Source organism: Anolis carolinensis, chromosome 6 (assembly GCF_035594765.1).
Source record: "Anolis carolinensis isolate JA03-04 chromosome 6, rAnoCar3.1.pri, whole genome shotgun sequence".
NCBI classification, from domain to species: domain Eukaryota; kingdom Metazoa; phylum Chordata; class Lepidosauria; order Squamata; family Dactyloidae; genus Anolis; species Anolis carolinensis.
This window is the reverse complement of record NC_085846.1, coordinates 24,884,307-24,906,097: the sequence shown is the minus strand read 5'-3', so window position 1 is coordinate 24,906,097 and position 21,791 is coordinate 24,884,307. Positions and strand designations below refer to the sequence as shown.

The 21,791-nt window shown below is 41.4% G+C and overlaps 1 protein-coding gene across 1 annotated transcript in view; it reads right to left on the bottom strand.

Annotated features, from left to right (window-relative positions):
• ppp1r9b (protein phosphatase 1 regulatory subunit 9B) overlaps positions 1-21,791 on the bottom strand; it is a 127,768-nt gene that overhangs the window by 61,155 nt on the left and 44,822 nt on the right. The window contains exons 2-3 of the mRNA XM_062957162.1: positions 7,147-7,279; positions 5,423-5,543 (exon numbers count right to left, since the gene is read on the bottom strand). Coding sequence (XP_062813232.1) covers positions 5,423-5,543; positions 7,147-7,279 — 254 coding nt within the window. The remainder of the gene's footprint in view (positions 1-5,422; positions 5,544-7,146; positions 7,280-21,791) is intronic.

Sequence of the window (21,791 nt, the reverse complement as noted above, 5' to 3'; positions counted from 1 at the left end):
CACATCCTTGTGTTTTTATTCATGCCACTATAAATCATGATGCAAAGGCTATCATACCACTGGAGCATCTTTGGATGGATTGTGTGAGAGAGATGGAAGTAAAAAGCAGCAGGGATGAACCCATAGGCATCAAGGAGTGCATCTATACTGGAGAATTAATGCAGTTGGATGCCACTTTAACTGCCCTGGCTCAATGCCATGGAACCATGGGCATTGTAGTTTTACAAGGCCTTTAGTTTTTTCTCTCCAAATAATGCTGGATTCTCATGAATCTAACTCCCAGGATTCCATAGCACTGAGCCATGGCAGTGGTGTCAAACTGCATTAATTCTACAGTGTAGATGCAACCAAGGATAAAGTCCTTCCTGAAATAGAAATATATTGTTATAGTTGCCCAAGTTTACAGAAGGAAAGGATGGAAGGTGGCATCAATGGGGAAGAAAAGTCAAACATCCGAGGACACAAAACCTCTTCCCTGACGCAAGTTGGGAGAGCAATATCTCCAATATCTGTGTGTGCATGTGATTGTGCTGAGCTTCTCTCCCATAAAGGCTGGTGTTTATATTTTGCTGGTGCCCCCAGAACCGGGCAGGGAGCCATGCTGGTTGTCATGACAGCAAGCAGCAACCCTGCTGGCATGGAGTACAAGGCCTGCTTCTCTTCCTCTCCCCCATTCCCCCATCTTGCCTTTTTTTTTTTTTTTTGGACAATTTCGGTTTTGTGGAAACGCACAGGCAGCATTAAAGGCTGTTTCAGTGGCTGCTTATTTATTTAAATGGAAGGCCTGTCCAACCTCAAGGGTCTGGGGGAGACGAAAATAGCTTGCAAAGCTACAGTAGGCTCTGAATTAACCAGAACTCTCAAACAACCAGCAAAACAAAATCGAAGAAATAATACTCTATATAAACATTAAAATACATGGATAATATGGTAAAGCTGTATCAAATTACGCTGTCTCTATTTGCTTTTAATGACTGTATTTCAATACTAATATCAAGTCAATACATAGTTTATAGTATGGGATATAGTATTAGTTGCACCTATTTTTAATAGTAACTTTCAAGCAACCAGAAACTACCTTTATAAGGTATCTATTCATCCCCATGGATGCTGGTTAACTATATATATATTGATTTACTGCATTTCTTATGTAGCAGGTGATACTTATTCATCCCAATGTATGTACATTCTGGGTTGCTGTGATTTTTCCGGGCTGTATGGCCATGTTCCAGAAGCATTCTCTCCTGATGTTTGGCCCACATCTATGGCAGGCATACCTCAAAAGTTGTGAGGTCTGTTGGAAACTAGGCAAGTGGGGGGTTATGTATCCGTTGAATAATGTCCAGGGTGGGAGAAAGAACTCTTGTCTGCTTGAGACAAGTGTGAATGTTGCAATCAACCACCTTGATTAGCACTGAATAGCCTTGCAGCTTCAAAGCCTGGCTGCTTCCTGCCTGGGGGAATAGTTTGTTGGGAGGTGTTAGCTGGCCCTGATTGTTTCCTGTCTGGAATTCCCCTGTTTTTTGAGTGTTGCTCTTTATTTACTGTCCAGGTTTTAGATTTTTTAAAAATACTGTTATCCAGATTTTGTTCATTTTCATGGTTTCCTCCTTTCTGTTGAAATTGTCCACATGCTTTTTTTGTATAGTATGACATCATAGTTGTTAGAGTGGTCCAGCGTTTCTGTGTTCTCAAATAATATGCTGTGTCTAGATTGGTACATCCAGCATTAAAAAACTCTAGAATCAGGACAATAAATAAAAAGCAACACTCAGAAAACCGGGGAATTCCAGACAGGAAACAATCAGGGTCAGCTAACACCTCCCAACAAAGAGTTATTTCTCTCACCCTGAATATTCCACATATATATAAACCCTACTTGCCTAGTTTCCAACAGACTTCACAACCTCTGAGGATGCCTGCCAGAGATGTGGGCGAAACATTAGGAGAGAATGCTACTGGAACATGGCCAAACAGTCCAGAAAACTCATAGCAACCCAGTGATTCTGGCCATGAAAGCCTTCAACAACACACACACATATATATTCTACTCCAGCGTTTCTGAAGCTGATTGTGCTCTCCAAAAATATGGATTACAACTCCCATTGTGTTGGATGGGAAGAAGGGGTTTGTAGTCCTTCCCATATGGAAGGCTGCTCTTTCCCTTTATTCAGCTTCCTAGTGGATATTAGGACTGAAAATAATAATATGGAGTATAACTTCCATAGTTCGTTTGGGAAGAAGAGGATTGTAGTCCTGCACATATGGAAGGCTGCTCTTTCCCTTCATGTAGCCTCACAGTGGGTTATAGTACAGTAGAGTCTCGCTTATCGAGCCCTCCCTCATCCAATGTTCTGTATTATCCAACGCAGTCTGCTTCCCGCCCGGATCCACAGCTGTTTCTCTAGGCGGGCAAGGATCACAGATTTTAAAAAAATCTTCACAGGACTGAACTTTTTACGGATTTAACTTCTGACAATGTTGTTATGCAATTCTATCTTTATTTGTAGTAAAAAAAATTAGTAGTCAATGTTTTTAATACATTGCAATGTTTTGGTGCTAAATTCATAAATACAGTAATTACTACATAATAATGTTACTGTGTATTGAACTGCTTTTTCTGTCCATTTGTTGTAAAGCATATTTTGGTGCTTAATTTGTAAAATCATAATGTAATTTGACATTTAATAGGCTTTTCCTTAAGCCTTCCTTATTATCCAACATTTTCGCTTGTCCAATGTTCTGCCAGCCTGTTTATGTTGGATTAGCGAGACTCTGGAATACAGTCGGACCTCCACATTCGCAGGGGTTAAAGATGCAAGACCCTTATGAAAGTGAAAAACCACACATTTTTGATTTTTTAAAATCAAAGTAACACTTCTTTAGGAATTTCTCGATCCTCAAAAATGACTGTATGGTCAGCTTCTGGTAACTTTACACCGGAGGAACTTACAGATTCCTAGATAACATATTAATCAAATCTGTGCATAATCAAATCCTCAAAAGTTAAACCTACTAAATGTGGAGGGCTGACTGTATTCCGGAAACCTAAAGGAAATCACACAATATAAAACAATCTTTTAAGTATCAGTCCTATTGTGACTTAACCTCCACAAAGCTATTCCAAATGAAGTGACTATTATACTGTAACAATTGCAGCTGCGTGACACACTTAAGAGAATTTCGGCTGCTTTGTCAGTAAAAAGGGCACAAAATGACAAATGTGACCTTCTCTTAAAAGCATTTGAGATGGCAAGCAAACAATACCATTTTACATACAGCGGAAGTTGTTCAGCATATTCTAGATGTGCCAACATATGCATCACCTTTTGTGTCAGTGCTAGAATCTGGATAGCGCAATAACTTATTTTAAAAGTGGCTCAATCCTTTAATATGGAAATAGTTGTAATAGTGGATTCTAGATTTCTTTTCCTTTGCATATATTCATTTACTAAGGAAATGTAAGAGGGGTGGACAAAAGGTAAATCTGAATTTGCTAGCAGGTCTCACTAGATTGAGAAGAAAATCTGAAGCCGAATCATTAAATAATAGCAGAAATGATTTTCAACTCACCAGGTATTAAATTGCACTGAAATGAAGGAAGCATCACTGAACCAGGGGCAGATTATTCTATGTAAGGACTACAGCCCCTTCTACACTGCCATATAATCCGAATTATCAAAGCAGATAATCCACTGCTATATAATCCAGTTCAAAGCAGATAATTTGGATTTTATATGGTAGTGTAGAAGGGCCTTGAGTGCCCTAGGGAAAGTCACATTCTCTCAGCCTCAAGGAAAGGACAAGGAAAAACCTCTTCTGTGTAAATCTTCCCAAGATATCCCTGTGATAGGGTCACCATGAGTCAGAAAAAAACTTGAAGGTACACAAGCAAGTATTTTGCACCAGATTGCAATTTGTTTTTCTTTTACAAGAATCATCAAAACCAATCTGACAAACCAGACGTTTGTTCATTTCTTGGTACAATGATATGGAACAATGGATTTTGAGGTCAGTTACTATTTATAATATTTTTAAGGGAATACTCTTATTGTGTTACTTAAACAATATTCAAGCTAGCTTTTGGCAAGTTTCCCAGACAAAGGACTACCTGAAATGTGGAGCAACTGTTGAGAACGTTTCTCTGTGCCTCTGTACTGTCTGCAGAGAGGCATTGTTAAGAGAGAGGTCTCTCTCTACTTTAGACATTTTAATGGTTTGCAAGTCTCAAATGGTGCATTATAATCCAACTAACATGCCACCCCCAGCTTACTGATATACACACATCAGGGATTCCAATACTCTAGGGATAAGGCATGTAGGTGTACCTAGATGTTTGGAACAACTTCCTGCCAATATGCCTAATGGCCACCATAGGTTCTTGGGTGTTGTTCTGCGTTTAAATTGTGGTTTTATATGCTACTGGTTTTACTTTCTGTATTGTACTGTGTGTTTATTTTATGCATTGTTTTAGGCACTCTGTGTCATATGTAAGCCGCCTGAGTCCCTTTGGGGAGATGGAGGCAGGGTACAAAAATAAAGTGATTGTTGTTGTTGTTGTTGTTGTTGTTGTTATTATTATTATTATTATTATTATTATTATTATTATTATTATTATTATTATGGTCCGGGATCATAGGAATTGCAGTGTTACACATCCCATCATCCTGTGAGGCTGGTGGGCACGCATGACAACAGGTTCTCAGTAGCAGCATTCTGCTGATAACACTATTTTCCAGGAGAAGTTAGGCTGGCTCTATTTTGTCTAAACAGGTACTGAAGACTGTGTTATTTTATGCGGCCTTTGGCTCTTAAAACTAGGAATGCCTGCTCGAGTTGTTTTTTAAATGATTACTTTTAGAATTATTTTTAAAGAGAAGTTTGGGCAGTTTTTAACGGGATTTTAGTTATTTATGCAATGTTTTAAAAATCTTTTTATCAACTGTGCATTGCCTCAGGGCCCATCCTATGCCGAGAGGCAATGAATACATGTCTTGAATAAATAAATATTCTGATTTTTTTTAAAAAATGTCATTCACTTTAAAAGTGTTGACATATATTCAGCCTTCCTCCCACTTGCTGTTTTGCGGTTTTTCAATAAACTTTAAAAGACTATTATAAATCATAAAAATTACAATTTACAGCCTAAGGAAGGGAGGAAGGAGAAGCCGAAGGGAGAGAAAAGGAGCCTAAGCGGCAACGGGAGGAGGAAGAGGAGATTTAGCAACACATGATTGGTTGATAAAGACTTAAAATAGTGTGTAACTACTAAAATAATGTATAAATATAAAGCGTCCCTACTTCACGGATTTTCACTTATTGCAGGTGGTCCTGGAACCTAACCCCCGCAATAAGTGAGGGAACACTGTATAACCAACAAAACCAGTTTGCACTGGCAAGCATTTTGAACACACCGACTGACCTGCCATCTCGGTGGGCAGCTCCTCCTTCTGTCACTGTCTTGACGAAAATGCCAAGTTTTTCAAGGCCCATATCAGCCCCGGCTCCCATCCCAATAATGCTGATTCCAAGACCTTCAGAATCTGCAGGGGAGAAACAAAGAAGTGCTTTGTGTGAAAAGATGAGGTGCTAAGGCTGGAAGCAATTGGGTGTTTTGTGTACAAAAAATATGAAGTGCAGAGGCTGGAAGTAATCAGGACCCAACAAGACATTTTACACTTGAAATCCAGTACTGTAACTTTCCTCATCCTGTCTCAGGAAATCCTTCGTGGCTTTTTGGAAAAGAAGATGTATTCCCAGCTTCCAGCCCCAGGGGGCAGAAAGAGAGTGGCTCAATGCAGGTGAGGACTTGAAAAAGAAAAGGGAAGCATGTAACTACAGAGGACACATGGCAGGGAAATGACTGGAGTGTGTCTGTGTAAGAAGGGATGTACATCAGTGAAGGACTCTGAAAAGGAAACAAGGAGTAGATGGGTGTTTGGGAATGAAGCAGAGCAGATGTGAATTGTTCAGGGAAATATTTGGATGGAAATTTCGCTGCTTGCAATGAAAAAAATAGCAACACCTCTCTGGTTTCAGAGTTAATTCCTAGATTTGATCACATTAAATAAAAAACAGAGTAGGACAAGGAAGGAACAACTCCGTACATCAGCACTTCAGAACATCAGCATTCCCTGGTAGTGGAACAGATGGAAGATTACAGAGATAGAGAAAGCGCTGGTGGGTTTTACCCAGCTGTTGATCATTTTCTTAGAATGGTTTATTTTCCTCTTCTCTTCTTCTAGAAAAACAGCTGAGAAGGAGACTAATGACAGGTGAGCAACAGGATGGAGACAGGTGGTTAAGGGTAGCGAGTGTTACATGTAACTATGCTCTAAACAGGATCTTTCTATGGGAACAACAAGAGCTAAGCACTTTGGTTCTTGAATTGAGGACCATCACACGAGACCGATAACACACAACTGTGGTAGGATAACATTGCCTTTGGTTGAGGCTTGTTGCACAATGTTATGTCTATCCCATAGCTGTAGCGTGCTTGAATTGTAATTGAACCATCTCTTTTCAATGATAAGAAATAAATGTGTTAATAAATAAATGCTCTTTCATACAGCTGACAAAGGATTCAATGGGGACAAATGTGGCCTTCCACTCTGATAAAGGTTGGCCACCCCTGTGCTATAAAGTTTGAACTTATTTAAAACTTAATGTATAATGTAGTTTTGGGGCAAGGCAAATGATTGGACATCTGATAAAACCTCTGAGAAAGGAGACTCCAATGCCTCTTTGCATGATGCTATGTAACAAAATTAGATAATTTTCTGTTTCTGGTTTGAAAGTGTTATTTCCTGTTTAATTGTGTGGTACTTACTGTGAAAGTAATAATTATACTCCAGAAACTTTGCTTTTGTGGTTGCCATGAACTATGTTGAATTGGTTGAGATAGGTATTCATTGAAAAACTATAACAAAATGTGCTGCAGGATGTCCCACAAAAACAAAGTTTTTGAAGAAGATAAACCTTTTCCGTGTTTTTATGATAGAACCAAAGAACAGAGGGCAATCTGGCTTTCCAATCAGTCCAAATAGTTGTATGAAAGCACGTTCATGCTCCCTCTTGTCCAGAGGAAGAAAAAAAATTAAAGTCACCCCCACCTTTGTTTATACATTTCGTTGCTCATTCCATTACCTTTCTCTAGCTCCACAGGAAAGAGATCTAACCTCTCCACTCGCTTCTCCAGTTCATACTCTGCTGAAGCAGCCATGGGATCAACGTCTTCATTCCGCCGGTCATATTCCTCATTGGAATAGGTGCTGAAAACCTGGAAAGAAGAAAAAAGAGAGAAATGAATAACGTAGATAATAACTAGGTCTGACACATGTCAATCCTAATCTTGGAAATTGTTTTCAGAGATGAGATCCCTGTTCTGAAACATATAAATGAGTGCTTCCGAGAACATAGAGTGCCTATCAAGTAGCCACAAATCTGAACAGAAGCTATGCTTTCTTGACAGGCTGAAGAGAACCCCAAAAGGCTATTTGCCTGGACACCTCAAGGGTTGATGTTAGGCACACTGGAACTTAATTCTCCATCCACTTCTCTCCATAAAGAGGAATGAATAAAAACTTGTCTCTAACCACGATAGGCTAAATTAGGATTGTCACCTCTTCGTGCTCCCCTGCCCTCCAATTTTTTATATCTACAACAAGGACAAGCGCACAATACCACTCTTTACATTCTGAGAAGAGATGCATCTCTTGGATGTAGACAGTGTAGATGGGGGGCAATTCCATTTTGGTTCATCTTTTTAAAAAAATAAAATGTCTAATTTCTTCACTGCCAGTAACTGAAAAAGCTGTGGTTCTAAAAATGTAAGAGAAACTAAAAAAGGCAGATTTTCACATCAGAACTGATGTCTAAAAGAAGGAAGTAGGTACAGGGTACATTTCAGCCTTTTTCATTTTAGACTCCGAACAATGGAGAACTCAGTTGGTGTACTTTGGAGTGGATTAGGTGAGAATCCCTGATGACAGCAAAAACAAAGAGTGTTCAAAATCTTCTGCCAAGTCTTTTTTAGGCTAGGTGGGTCACCTTGCTACCGCTCCACTGAGCAACTTCTCATGGTTACAGACACTTCAATGCCCTTGACTAATGAAAGAGGGTTTGATTTCTAGTTCTATTGCCTTTACTTTCTTAATTCTTAAACACTGAACCAATTTTAAATGTCTTCTCAAATGCCTTCAGGAGACAGTTTTGTTGCTGGAATGAACATCTAATTATCTGTTATGATTAGGATGTTTTTAAACAACTGATTATCATCTCAAACTTGATGTAACTATTTTAGTGCATTTTGTTTTTACTGTGGCTTGAGTGCTAGACTAAGGATGCACTTATACTGCAGAATTAATGCAGTTTGACACCACTTTAGCTGCCATGATTCAATACTATGGAATCATGGGAGTTGCAGTTTTACAAAGTCTTGAGCTTTCTCTTGCAAACAGCATTAGTGCCTCACTAAACGACAACTCCTATGATTTCAAAGCATTGAATCATAGCAAATAAAGTGGTGTCAAGCTGTGTAAATGCATCCTAGGACTTTAGGAGACCAGGTTTGAATACTGGCTCAGATGTGGAAATCCACTGGAAGTCACACTCTCACATCTAAGAAGGCAAACCCTCTTTAAACAAATATTTTCAAGGAAATCCTGTAACAATGTAATAGGTTTGCCTTAGGGATTGCCATAAACTGGAAACTACAGTGGGCCCTTGGTATTCACTGGGGCCCCCTGTAGATACCAAATTCCATGGATGCTATAGTTCCATTATATATAATGGTGTAGTAAAATGGTGTTCCTTATATAAAATGGAAAAATTGAATTTTATTTTTAGAAATATTTTATAAATGTCAATCTGTAGATGGTTGAATCTGAGGATTCAGAATCCGTTGACATGGAGGGCAACTGTATCTGAAGACACATAGAAAAAAGACAATTTAATCAGCCTACTTAAAAACATGGTAGATATTAAGCAAACATACATTTTTTTAAGAAAGGTCTCACCTTCTCTGACAGATAAACTGAGATAACCTTTGAAAATGGTTTAACTGAGTGATTAGTTAATCCTTGTTACTAACAGGTGACCACAAATTCACTGCAATTAGGTGAAACGAAAGGCAGGGGATGCATATCTTGGTTCCACATCCACAGACAATCTGCTTTTAACAGAGAAAGAAAAACCCTTTCATCTGAAGTTGAGCATGGAAATGTAGGCTATCAATCTGTTCCCAAACCACCTTTTTTGCGAAAATATAACTAAATCACTTCTGAGTATTCCTTGCCTAAGAAAACCCTGTGAAATTCACTCCTTCTTTGATGGAAGGCACAGCTGGATATTCTCAATGACTTATTTATTTATTTATTTATTACAATATTTATATCCCGCCCTTCTCACCCAACAGGGGACTCAGGGCGGCTTACAATAAAACACACATATAAAAACTGTACAATACACTATAAATCAGTTTAAAAAATTAACTTACATAAAACATTCATAAACCGCATTATAAAATACAGATAGGCGTGCTCAAGTTTAAAAGACTGGGTCTGTCAATTGAGTTCCAGTATACATAATAGTAATTAATGCTGCTGATTCTTATTCGAAAGCCTGGCCCCACAACCAAGTTTTAACCTTCCTACGGAAGGATAGGAGGGAGGGAGCCTGCCTGACTTCAATGGGGAGGGCGTTCCATAGGCGGGGAGCCACTACTGAAAAGGCCCTCTCTCGTCCCCGCCAGCTGCACCTGTGAGGCTGACGGGACCGCGAACAGGGCCTCATCTGATGATCTTAAGCTTCGAGGTGGGTCGTAGCGGGAGACACGTTCAGACATGTAAACTGGGCCGGAACCGTTAAGAGCTTTATAGGCTAAAGCCAGCACCTTGAATTGTGCTCAGTAGCTAATCGGCAGCCAGTGGAGCTGGCGTAACAGAGGAGTAGTACGCTCCCTGTGCGCCGCTCCAGTTATTAACCTGGCAGCCTCCCGTTGGACTAATTGAAGCTTCTGAACAGTCTTCAAAGGCAGCCCCACGTAGAGTGCGTTGCAGTAGTCTAAACGGGATGTAACGAGAGCGTGGACCACCGTGGCCAAGTCTGGCTTCCCAAGGTACGGTCGCAGCTGGCACACAAGTTTTAACTGTGCGAAGGCTCCCCTAGCCACTGCTGAGACCTGGGGCTCCAGGCTCAACGATGAGTCTAGGATCACCCCCAGACTGCGAACCTGCGCCTTCAGGGGGAGTGTGACCCCATCCAGCACAGGCTGTAACCCTATACCCTGTTCGGCCTTCCGACTGACCAGGAGGACCTCTGTCTTGTCTGGATTCAATTTCAATTTGTTGGCCCTCATCCAGTCCGACACAGCGGCCAAGCACCGGTTCAGGACCTGAACAGCCTCCTTAGTGACAGGTGGGAAGGAGTGACAGAGCTGGACATCATCTGCGTACAGATGACACCGGACCCCAAAACTCCTGATGATCTCTCCCAGCGGCTTCATGTAGATGTTAAACAACGTGGGAGACAACACAGAGCCCTGCGGGACCCCACAAGCCAATGGTTGTGGGGCCGAGCAGGCGTCCCCCAATGACACCATCTGGGACCGACCCTCCAGGAATGAGTGGAGCCACTGCAGAACAGTACCTCCAAGTCCCATTCCCGCGAGGCGTCCCAGAAGGATACCGTTATCGACGGTATCGAAGGCCGCTGAGAGGTCCAGCAGAACCAGCAGGGACACACTTCCCCTGTCCAGTTCCCGGCGAAGATCATCGACTAAGGCGACCAAGGCTGTCTCGGTACCATGCCCCGGCCTGAAGCCAGACTGTGCCGGATCCAGAAAATCAGTGTCAACCAAGAATCCCTGGAGCTGCGAGGCAACCACATGTTCCAAGACCTTGCCCAAATAGGGGAGATTGGAGATAGGCCGAAAGTTTCCAAATTGAGTGGGATCCAGTGATGGCTTGTCCTGTACTTCCTAAACTAGCCTGCTGCCCTCAGGTGTGCTTCAAGTGCATGTCAACAAACAATGTGAAGGCATACACACACCTTTTGCAGGTTTATTTGCAAGGCTGGACTAGTCGACTGGATGCCATGGGTGAACAGCTACTTGAGATTTCAATCCTCTATCAGACTTACCCACTGTGTTCACGGAACACAGTAGGTCTGAGCAAACATGCAAAGGAGTGAGGAATGTGAATGCCACAGATCCCAAGACAATCTACTGCCTGAAGCAAAGGACAACATGAAACCGCTCCCTGCTTCCACACGCAGAAGTGAATCTGACTGGTGTTGCATAATATTTCAACATGAATGACAGAACAGTGTCCTCCAGTGCACCTGAGAGCAGCAGGCTTGTATACCATGAGAAGCCATGGAGGACACAAGGCTTTGCCCTTCAACAGTGTGAGAAGGCTGGATGGATCAGAAAGAATGTCTGAGAGTGTTTGCTCTTTTTCTATCTATCAACCATCTATCCATCTCACCTTTCTCCTGATATAATGACTTATGGCGGGATGCTTCCTCCAGTAACTCGAGGTAGGGGCTGCAGTCTGTCTGACAAGAGTGCACTGAGTTCATCACAATTGTATTTACAGTATAGTTGACCCTCCACATTTGCTGGCCTGACTTTTGTGGATATTTTTATTCAGATTTGATTAAAATGTTCTATCCAGGAATCTCTGTCTTCTAGTGATACTATGCTTAGCTTCCAGTGGAAGTTGGCCACAGAGTCATGTTGAAGAACCTAGATAGTCTCAAAGGGGTGTTTGCTCAGTTAAAAATTAGATATTTTTTTTAAAAAAACCCTATATTTCTGTTGGTATAGATTTGTTGGTATTATTTAATCTTCACATGTAATTGCAATGCAAAATCAAGGGCAGCATTTCCTCAGGACTGATTTCCTTGTGTGCACTGCTAGTATTGTTAACACTTGGTGGCTGAAAAAGGAAGTGAGGAGGTCACACAAGCTGTGGTGCATGACAATTTATGGAGAAATTCAAGAGAGTAGCCTCTGATTAGGATTAAAGATGTCAGAGATGACATATTGGACATGCAGTGTAAACTGCAACTACCACTTGTTGATCCACCTCTCTTCGTCTGCTGTGTGGAACAACAGAGCTTTAGATATGTGACAGGAAAATTTGATGGGACAAACCAGCGAACTGGGGTAGGTGGGTATAAAATTCCCAATTTCCCTGGTCATATAGATGAAATAGAGTTCTTCTAATGTCAGCCCCAGTTGGTTAAGCTAAGTAGCTTGTTTACAAAGTTTGTTACGTCTTACCAATATTCCTTCCCACTATTCTTCAGCATTACCTACACTGGCAAAGGCAGTGAAGAGTTGCAAGTCAACCCCATGTCCTAGAGCAGTGGTTCTCAACCTATGGGTCTCCAGATGTTTTGGTCTTCAACTCACCGAAATCCTAACAGCTGGTAAACTGGCTGGGATTTCTGGGAGTTGTAGGCCAAAACACCTGGGGAGCCACAGGTTGAGAACCACTATCTCAGAGCCATTTCTGGTTCTAGCTGGCTGATGGTGCCTCCATGTTTTGGATCCTCCTGTATGTACACTGGGCCCTTGGCATTCCCCTTTACCAGTCATAGCTGCATCCTATTGGATCCTGGGGTCTACAGTTTAGGAAGAGATATTTACAATTCTCAGATTGTTCTAGTGGCTCATCAAACTGCAAACCCTAAGATTTAACTGCCATGGACGCAGCCACTGCAGTTAAAGTGCTGTAATTGTCTAGTGTTAAAAGGCTCCTGGCATTTGCCATGCTCAAGAACCAAAGAGGTTTGCCAATCTTTGCCCCTACTTTCTGCCCTTCACAAGCTTATCTGTTCCCCCACAGGTACCCTTCCACAATTGGGAGACTCAGTGTGATCTTTCTAGCACATCCTCACCACCCCTGCCTCTTTTCCTCTGCCAGCATTCCTGTGAGCAGGTTTGATTCTCTTCCGCCCCCAGCCTCCGTCTCTCACGCTTGCTCTATCCTGTAATTGAGCCACGCAGGCTGTCACAGTCAGAGAAACAAAGCTTGAAAACACCCTCACTCTCCCCACCGCATATCCTTGGCAGCATTAATTAATCTGCCAAGGTAGCCGCCTATTTGCCTTAGCTTGGCCCTTCCGACATAGCTCTGCACCACCCACAACATTGGTGTGGTGAGAAATTGAAGTTTGGGTTAATTATTCCCCCCCGCCCCCACTACCTAATATTTCACTAAATTCTCACCATGTCCTTCAAACTGAATTATATACAAAATAAACCTGCTTTGAGATATAATCGCCCAGCAAGGGGAAGATAAAACATCTGAGAAAGAAATACATTCAGGTGTGTTTCTGGAGTTTCCCCCAAGATTTCCAATTAGTTGTTCACTCTTTTAAAAAATCTGGAAAAATGTCATTTCTCTTCTGAATTCAGACATTATTGCCACTCTTCATTTGCCCATCTGCCTATCCTTAAAAAATCCAATGGGAGCCATGGGGGTTGGCTCTAGATTACCAGTGTAAGAAGGGAACATCAGGAGGGAGAGATATTCCCATGCAATTTCTGCAGTTCAACTTCCACTACATGTTGGAGAACAAACTGCTGCTCTCTTCTCTAATGTGCTGCTACTGCTCTGAACAGCTACTCCAGCATCAAAGAAGATATAAACATCATAGATAAAGGTAGAAGTTTTCCTCTGACATTAAGTCTAGTTGTGTCTGACTCTGGGGGTTGGTGCTCATCTCCATTTCTAAGCCAAAGAGCCGGGGTTGTCCGTAGACACCTACAAGGTCATGTGGCCGGCATGACTGCATGGAGCGCCGTTACCTTCCCACCGAAGCGGTACCTATTGATCTACTCACATTTGCATGTTTTCAAACTGCTGGGTTGGCAGAAGCTATAGCAAACAGTGGGAGCTCACCCTGCTCCCCAGATTTGAACTGCCGTCCTTTCAGTTATCAAGTTCAGCAGCTCAGCGGTTGAACCCACTGCGCCACTGGGGAACTCCATAAACTTGATAAGGTTCTTAAAAATCTCTTGCTGACTTAGAATTGCCTACACATATATGTATTATGGACCTGAATGCTAAGCTTGGAAAAATCTGGTTTAGAGGATGACAATTTTCAGACGCTGTCTAGTGAACATCACCAACGTAAGGTCAAAATTCCACATACATTTTGGATAGGATCTGGGTCTTTAGCAATGGTGGAAATTATGAGGCCTTTGAACCACAGGTTTCTTTGTTGTTGTTTTACAGCCTCTGCCAGATCATTTCTCAAGCACAAAACTCATTGGAAAAAAGGAGAATTGCTACTCCTAGAAGCATCCAAGGCACCTTCCACACAGCTGAATAAAATTCCACATTATCTGCTTTTGAACTGGAATATATGGCAGTGTGGACTCAGATAACCTATTCAAATCAGATATTGTGGGATTTTCTGCCGTGATATTCTGGGATATAGGGCTGTGTGGAAAAGCCCAAGACTCTCCTTTTATAGAAGATGCATGCAACTTTTGAAAGCCTTGAAAAAAAGATGGAAATGTTTTCCACCCACTGCTGCTCTTTGTTTTGCTCTCTCCCAATTTCTCTTTCTCCTCCTCCTCCATCTTCTTGGGGGGGGGGGGTGTCAATGGAAGTCCTGGTACTAGAAAATTGGCATCTGAAAGCTTAGAGCTTGCCTTTTTTACCTATATGTATGGAAACTGGAAAAGTTTTTAAGGTGGGGGCTCAACACTGGCTGGTAGTTCTGACCAACAAAGGCATGTTTTTACAAAGCAATGAAAACGCAACACACTGCATTGAAACAATTATCACTACCAATATCACCGTCACCATCGTCATTGGACACATAAAGCAATTTGAGTACTATTACAGCAATAGTAAACTGCAGTTCACGTAACAAAGTGCAATTCAGAGGGGTGGACCACAGAGTTATACTGAAGGACCTAGAGATTCCTAGAGGAAACACTTTTCTAGAAATGTCTAAACCAGTGGTTCTCAACGTGTGTCCCCCCAAGTGTTTTGGCCTACAACTCCCAGAAATCCCAACCAGTTTACCAGCTGTTAGGATTGCTGGGAGTTGAAGACCAAAACATCTGGGGACTCACAAGTTGGGAACCGCTGGTCTAAACCCTCTAGTGCTAGCCTATGGTCAAAATGTTCCAGTTTCTCTCTCCTTCCCTTCTTTCTCCTCTTTGTCCTCAGCTTTCTTCAGTTGCCACAAACTGGAGCTTTCATTTGCTTAACTCAGGAGGATAAAGGAGGGAGTAGAATCTTGCCCTCCTTGGGATACCTAGGCAAAAGCAACATGCTGCAGCCTCTTCTAGATGGTATGTCCTTCCTCCTGATTTACTCCTGCCATCTTGATCACATTCTGATGCTAAATGACAACACTTTTCCTGGCTTTCCTACGTAAAATATTGACATGTATATTCCTAGGACCATAATAAGAACATGGTGATCAGTATTAAGCAGATTGGAGTTGTCATTTAAATTTTCCCAAAAGTCAGTTGAGGAATTCCTTGTGTATGCAAAGCTATCTGCTCTCAGATCTAAGCAATATGTTTTGCTTCTTCTGCCTCTTAAATAGGGAAGAGGAAGTGGGTGGCTTCTTCCCTAATCCTCCTTCCTTCCCCAATCTCTGGAGGGCCAAACAGGGATGGGATGAGGCACCCTCATCACCCAAAACTAATTCTCCACCTCTGACCTACACAAGACTGACTCCAAGACTGACAGAATTATGTTCCCTTACTTGGGCTTGAACAGTTCCTACAAGTTGTCTCCTCATGGGAGCGGTGCAATATATGAAAAGGGAACTTATGCAATAGTGGCACTTCTACGAGCAGGGTATATGTGCGCGTGTACGCATCCTTGCTCTGCTATTGCGTAAGTCGATCTGTGTCACTGAGCAAATTCCCTCCTCATCTATTATGCTGCTCACACAAGCAGATCACTGGTGTGGAGCTGTTAAGTGCACAAAGCAACCATTAAAACATAGAGGGTTGACATACTGGTGGTTATTGACCAAGACTGATACACTGAGCATCTGTGTTCAGAAGCTATCTACTTCAAAGGACCAGGACTGGCCGAATGTAATAGCAGGTACATGCTAAAGCATTTCCCATGCTCTCTGGAAGCTTTCCAGAGAGAAGACAGATCAGCGGTGGAGAATGTATGGCCCTCCTAGACTTTAATTCCCAACATTTCCCATCATTGGCTACACTAGCTAAGCCTTCTCTTCTTCAGAGATCTATTAAGCGTTAGAGTAACCCTGTCCCTGGTCCAATCTGGCACGCTACTGTGGCCTCCTTCAGCTATCACTCAGTCCTTAGATCAGTTTCTCAAATTGTGCTCCTCCAGATGTTTTGGACTTCAGCTCCCACAATTCCTAACAGCTGGTAAGTTGTCTCAGATTTCTGGGAGTTGAAGCCCAAAACATCTGGAGGAGCACAGATTGAGAAACACTGCCTTAGATGAAGATATACTCTTCAACAATTTCAGTTTTGCATGGATAATCCTATTAATGCTTTGTTGTCACATTTTCAACTGCTTTTAAAATGTCCCAACTTCTCTGTCCTCCATCCAACATCCCACCCTTTGTCCAGAACCTATTTCAGTTGCTGGAAAGTAAATGCAAAATAGCAGTTTGCACTTAATCAACTCAACGGGGAAGAGAGAAGAAGGGGCCGAATCATGTCCTTTCATGTAAATTTGATCAAAAGCAAAACTGTTGTGGTTTCTCCTAAATATTCTTTCTTTTTCTATTATAACCATACCTCAAAATTGCTTAACCACACGTGTCCCATTTTTCATCTGTGAAACATTGGAGGATATGCTGAGGGATGCTGTACCATCGCCCAAAATCAAAATAAGATGAAACTGCCATTGTGTTGCATTTAAGAGTACATCTACACCATAGAATTAATGCAATTTGACATCACTGCCATGGTTCAATGCTATGGGATCCTGGGGTTTGTAGTTTGGCAAGGCACCAGGACTTTTTGGTAGAGAAGGCCAAAGGCTTTGTAAAACGACACAATCCATGATTACACAGAACTGTGCCGTAGCAGTTAGAAAGCTGCCAAGGTCCATTAATTCTACAGTACAGATCAGGCATGGACAAACTTTGGCCCTACCAGTGTTATGGATTTCAACTCCCATAATTCTTTACAGCCTACCAGCTATTAGGAATTGTGAGAGTTAGAGAGCAAAATACCTGGAGGGCTAAAATTTTCCCATGCCTGGTATAAATGCATCCTAGGATGGAGGAGACACCATGTTTTCTGTTACCTAAAATTGCAATGGCTCGGACTGCCTCAAAAAGGGACACAAACATGGGCTCTTGGAGCCGGCCTTGAGAAATACCTCCCCAGAGGTGATTCCCCAAGAAACCAGGTGCCTTGAAGACCCTTTGGCTTAGGCACCCAGCCTTTGTGTTTGCTCTTGGCGACATCTCAGTTGTTTTTAGGTCCCAACTCTTGTCCCTCGCCCACATCCCAGCAGTTGATTTCCCTTAACTGTCTCCGGAGGAGCAAAGAACTGAGCCGAGCTGTACCAGAAAAGTCTGCCCACATGCAAGCTGCCAAGCCCTACAAATGAGAATGCCAACCTGCCAAGCAGAGTATGAGTCAGCAGGCACACATATGGTGGAAGTCACGCATGCGAGCTAGCCGGGGCCAGGACATCTGTAGCAAAATGGGCCAGGATTTCCGCCTCGCAGCATTCAAGGGGCAAAACAAAACCAAAGCTGTGGGAGAAAGCAACTCCATCAGAGAGAAAACAATCCAGAGTCAGACATCTGCTCTGGAACAGCCTCTAGATTCAAAGATGAACAAATCCAAAAGTTAAACTGAGGCAATAGTTAACCAAGATTTACCTCTACCCCCAATTTTTGTTGCTGAAAGTTGGAACATGGTTCAGTAGGAAGAAGTGTTTCAGAGTATGCAAAGTGTCAAACGACAGAATAAACGGAAAGAAGCACATTTTTAAGATCACAACAGAAAGTTTCTACATTCAGAAGATTTCCAGGACACTCTGAAATCTTTCAAAATTAGTTTGATGGTGCATCTACATTATAGAATTACTGCATTATGAAGCCACTTTTAATGTCTCAACTCAATGCTATAAAGTCCAGGGGTTTGTAGTTTGGAGAAGGACAGTCTTTGGCAAGGAAGGCAAAAGACCTTGTAAGATTACACCTCCCTGGATTCCCTAATATCTTTATTTATTTATCATGTCAGAAGTGAACCAAGGGTACATTTGTAATGTATTTAAAACGCAAACAAAGTTAAAAACTTGGCATAATACTAAATGTCCTTTGCATGTAACTGGCCACTTGGAGTGCCTTTGGTGTTGCTATAAGAAGGTCCTCCATTGTGCATGGGCATTGTTCAGACAGCATTGTAATAGGTGGTCTGTGGTCTGCTCTTCTCCACACTCGCATGTTGTGTATCAGCCATGGTTTGAGGTTCCGTGTTTTAGTACTGAGTCCCAAGTATTGAGTCATGGCAATTATAGTGGTCTCAAACGGCATTAATTCTACAATTAAATGCACTCAAGGGATAGGAATAATGCAGCCCTCCAGATGTCGTTGAACTTCAGCCTCTAGCATCCCTAACACTTCCCAGAGCAGCTGGAAGTTGCAGTTCAAGTCCTATGGAAGGGTTTATGTTTTCTACTTCTGTATTAATCAAACATTTTATTTGAGGGAAGATTCACATGTGACAATGACCCCATGTCATCCAAGCACCTACAACACATTTGAATTCCAATCAAATTGAAAGTACAGTAGAGTCTCACTTATCCAACATAAACGGGCCAGCAGAACGTTGGATAAGCAAATATGTTGGATAATAAGGAGGGATTAAGGAAAAGCCTATTAAACATCAAATTAGGTTATGATTTTACAAATTAAGCACCAAAACATCATGTTATGCAACAAATTTGACAGAAAAAGTAGTTCAATACACAGTAATGCTATGTAGTAATTACTGTATTTACGAATTTAGCACCAAAATATCACGTTGTATTGAAAACATTGACTACAAAGATGTGTTGGATAATCCAGAACATTGGATAAGCGAGTCTGCTGTATTTCCATAGTTATGCCCACTTTAAGTAGCATTAGTAACAGTAAGAGTAATAAAGCAACTAAAGTTACAAAGTGTACAAGGATTAGCAACAAGACAGACTTGTCTTACAATTTACAGTTTACAAATTAAATGCCACAACACAAAAGAAAAGGAATGAAGAGGAATGAGTTACACAAGGAAGGTCAAGGTCTGACTCTTCTCCTCTCTCAGCAGTTTCTCTCCAGAGGAATAGCATGTGCTATAATGAACAGACATCATTCATCACGTGAAGATGCATTCCATCTAAAAATAAAAAGCATTATCATCTACTTTGATCTCCTCCACCTGCTAGTGTTTAAAGTTATAAAATTCACTGCCCACCTTCTGTGAAATTGATATTTGTGTGTGTGTCTGTAGAGGTTTATATGTTACATAAAGGTGTACCTCCTCACTTACTCAGCAAACCTTGATGCCCAAAACGCCGTCTATCTTTATTCCTTGATGAATGAACTCCCAGCATTCTGGTGGTTGTGAATTCTGGGAATTACAGTCCAAATGTCAATTTCACAAAGCTATTCACTTGAGCTTTTCACACTGTACAACAATACCAACATATTCCATTTTAATTACTATGGCTGCATCCCATGAAATCCCAGAATTTGAGATTTGGTGATATACCATGGAGCTCTTTGAGAAGTACCTCTCCCTAACTGCAAATCCCAGGATGTTATAAGATATGGCTACAGCAATTAGAGTGGAATATAATGCTATAATTGTATGGTGCAAGTGGTTTGAGCATGCCTCTGGAGATCTGGACTTAAGTTCTCGCTCATCCATGGAAATCCACCAGGTGACTTTCACCAAGTCACACACTCTCAGCCTCAGAGGAAGACAAGGGCAAACCCTATCTGCATAAATCTTGGCAAGAAACCCTGTGATAGCTTCACTTTAGGGTTTCAATAAGTTGGCAATGACCTGATAGCACACAGACAACAACAAAAAGGGCATGCTGCCTCAGGACACGGAGGACTGACTGAGCTACCATGCAGCCAATAGCTATTGATGCCTTCCACTCTTAAAATTGTTTTATCTTTTCTTCAGGATGTCTTAGCTGGGTCCATTATTATATCCTGTGGCTGCAAATCATGTTAATTACAACTTGTGTGAAGAAATGCTTCCTTTTGTATCTCCTGAACTTACCACTAATCGATTACATTGCATAACCTACATTTTAGCATTTTGAGAATAGAAATGGCAAAAAAAATCTTTCGTTCTCTCTCTCCATTGCCTCCACACCGCTCATGATTTTATGGATCTCTATTATGTTCCTTCTTAGCAACCCTTTTTTCCAAACTAAAATGCACTGTTAACTTACGAAATTCTCTGTCATACAATGTGATAATGGCCTCCAGGCTGAGACTGAGATAACTGAGATCACTTTAAAGGGGCTTTATGCCCATTAAATGGAGGATAAAGGTATCAGAGTCAATGAGGGATTAGGATAGCTATATATTACCCCCCAGGATCAGAGGCAGTAGGTCTCTGAATAGCTCTTGCTGGGGAAGAACGGCAGGAGGGGCAATTGCCTTCGGGCCCTAGACTAGATAAGCTTTGGATCTGTTCCAGCATGGCTCTTCTTCTGCTGTAAGCCAGTAATATTTTTAATGCTTCGCCATAGAAAAGGCATTTGGATCCTTTTGAGATTTTGCTTCTCATTTTCTGAGCCATCCTAAAATATCTGTACTAATAGGAGCCTTCTTGTTGTTATTTGACATCAAATCAAGTTGGGTATATGGTGACCCTATGAATGAGAGACCTCCAAGAGATCGTGATTACAGCTGTGTTTTCGTATACACAGATTCTGCTATCCATGGATTCAACCACTCATGGTTTGAAAATGTTTTTTAAAAAATCCAAAAAGCAAACCTTGAGTTTGCCATTTTATATAAGAGATGCTATTTTATTACACCATTGTATATAATGAGGCTTGAGAAGCCATGGATTTTGGTATCCACCAAAGGTCCTGGAACCAAAGTGCAGCAGATGTATTATCATACCAGCTCAGGTCTTGCAAACTCAATTTTCCTCTTTTCTAACTGTCTTCAGCTTTACCAAGCATTGTTGTCATTTCTTTTATATCTTGTTTTCTCATGGTATGCTCAATGTATGATAGCCTTACTTGAGTCATTTTGGTTCTAGGGAGAGTTCAATATTTTATCTGTCTTTTTGGAAGTCTAATACAGGTGTCCCCAAACTTTTTAAGCCGAGGGCCGGTCCACAATCCTTCAGACTGTTGAGGGGCCGGATTATCATTTGAAAAAAAAAATACAAACAAATTCCGATGCACACTTATTATTTGTAGTGCAAAAACAACAACAACAACAAGAACAATGAAAGAACAATACAATATTTAAAAATAAAAACAATTTTAACCAACATACATTTATCAGGATTTCAATGGGAAGTGTAGTCCTGCTTCTGGCCAATGAGATAGTCAGGTTAATTAGGGTTGTTGTTGTTGTTGTTGTTGTTGTTGTGTGCCTTCAAATCATTTCAGACTTTGGGCGAGCCTAAGACTAAAATGTATTTATTTATTATTTATTTATTTACTGCATTTATTTACTACATTTGTATCACACCCTTCTCACCCCAGAGGGGACTCAGAGTGGCTTACAAATTATATGTACACACAATATATTATATATTTAGCATAGCACAATATTAGCAT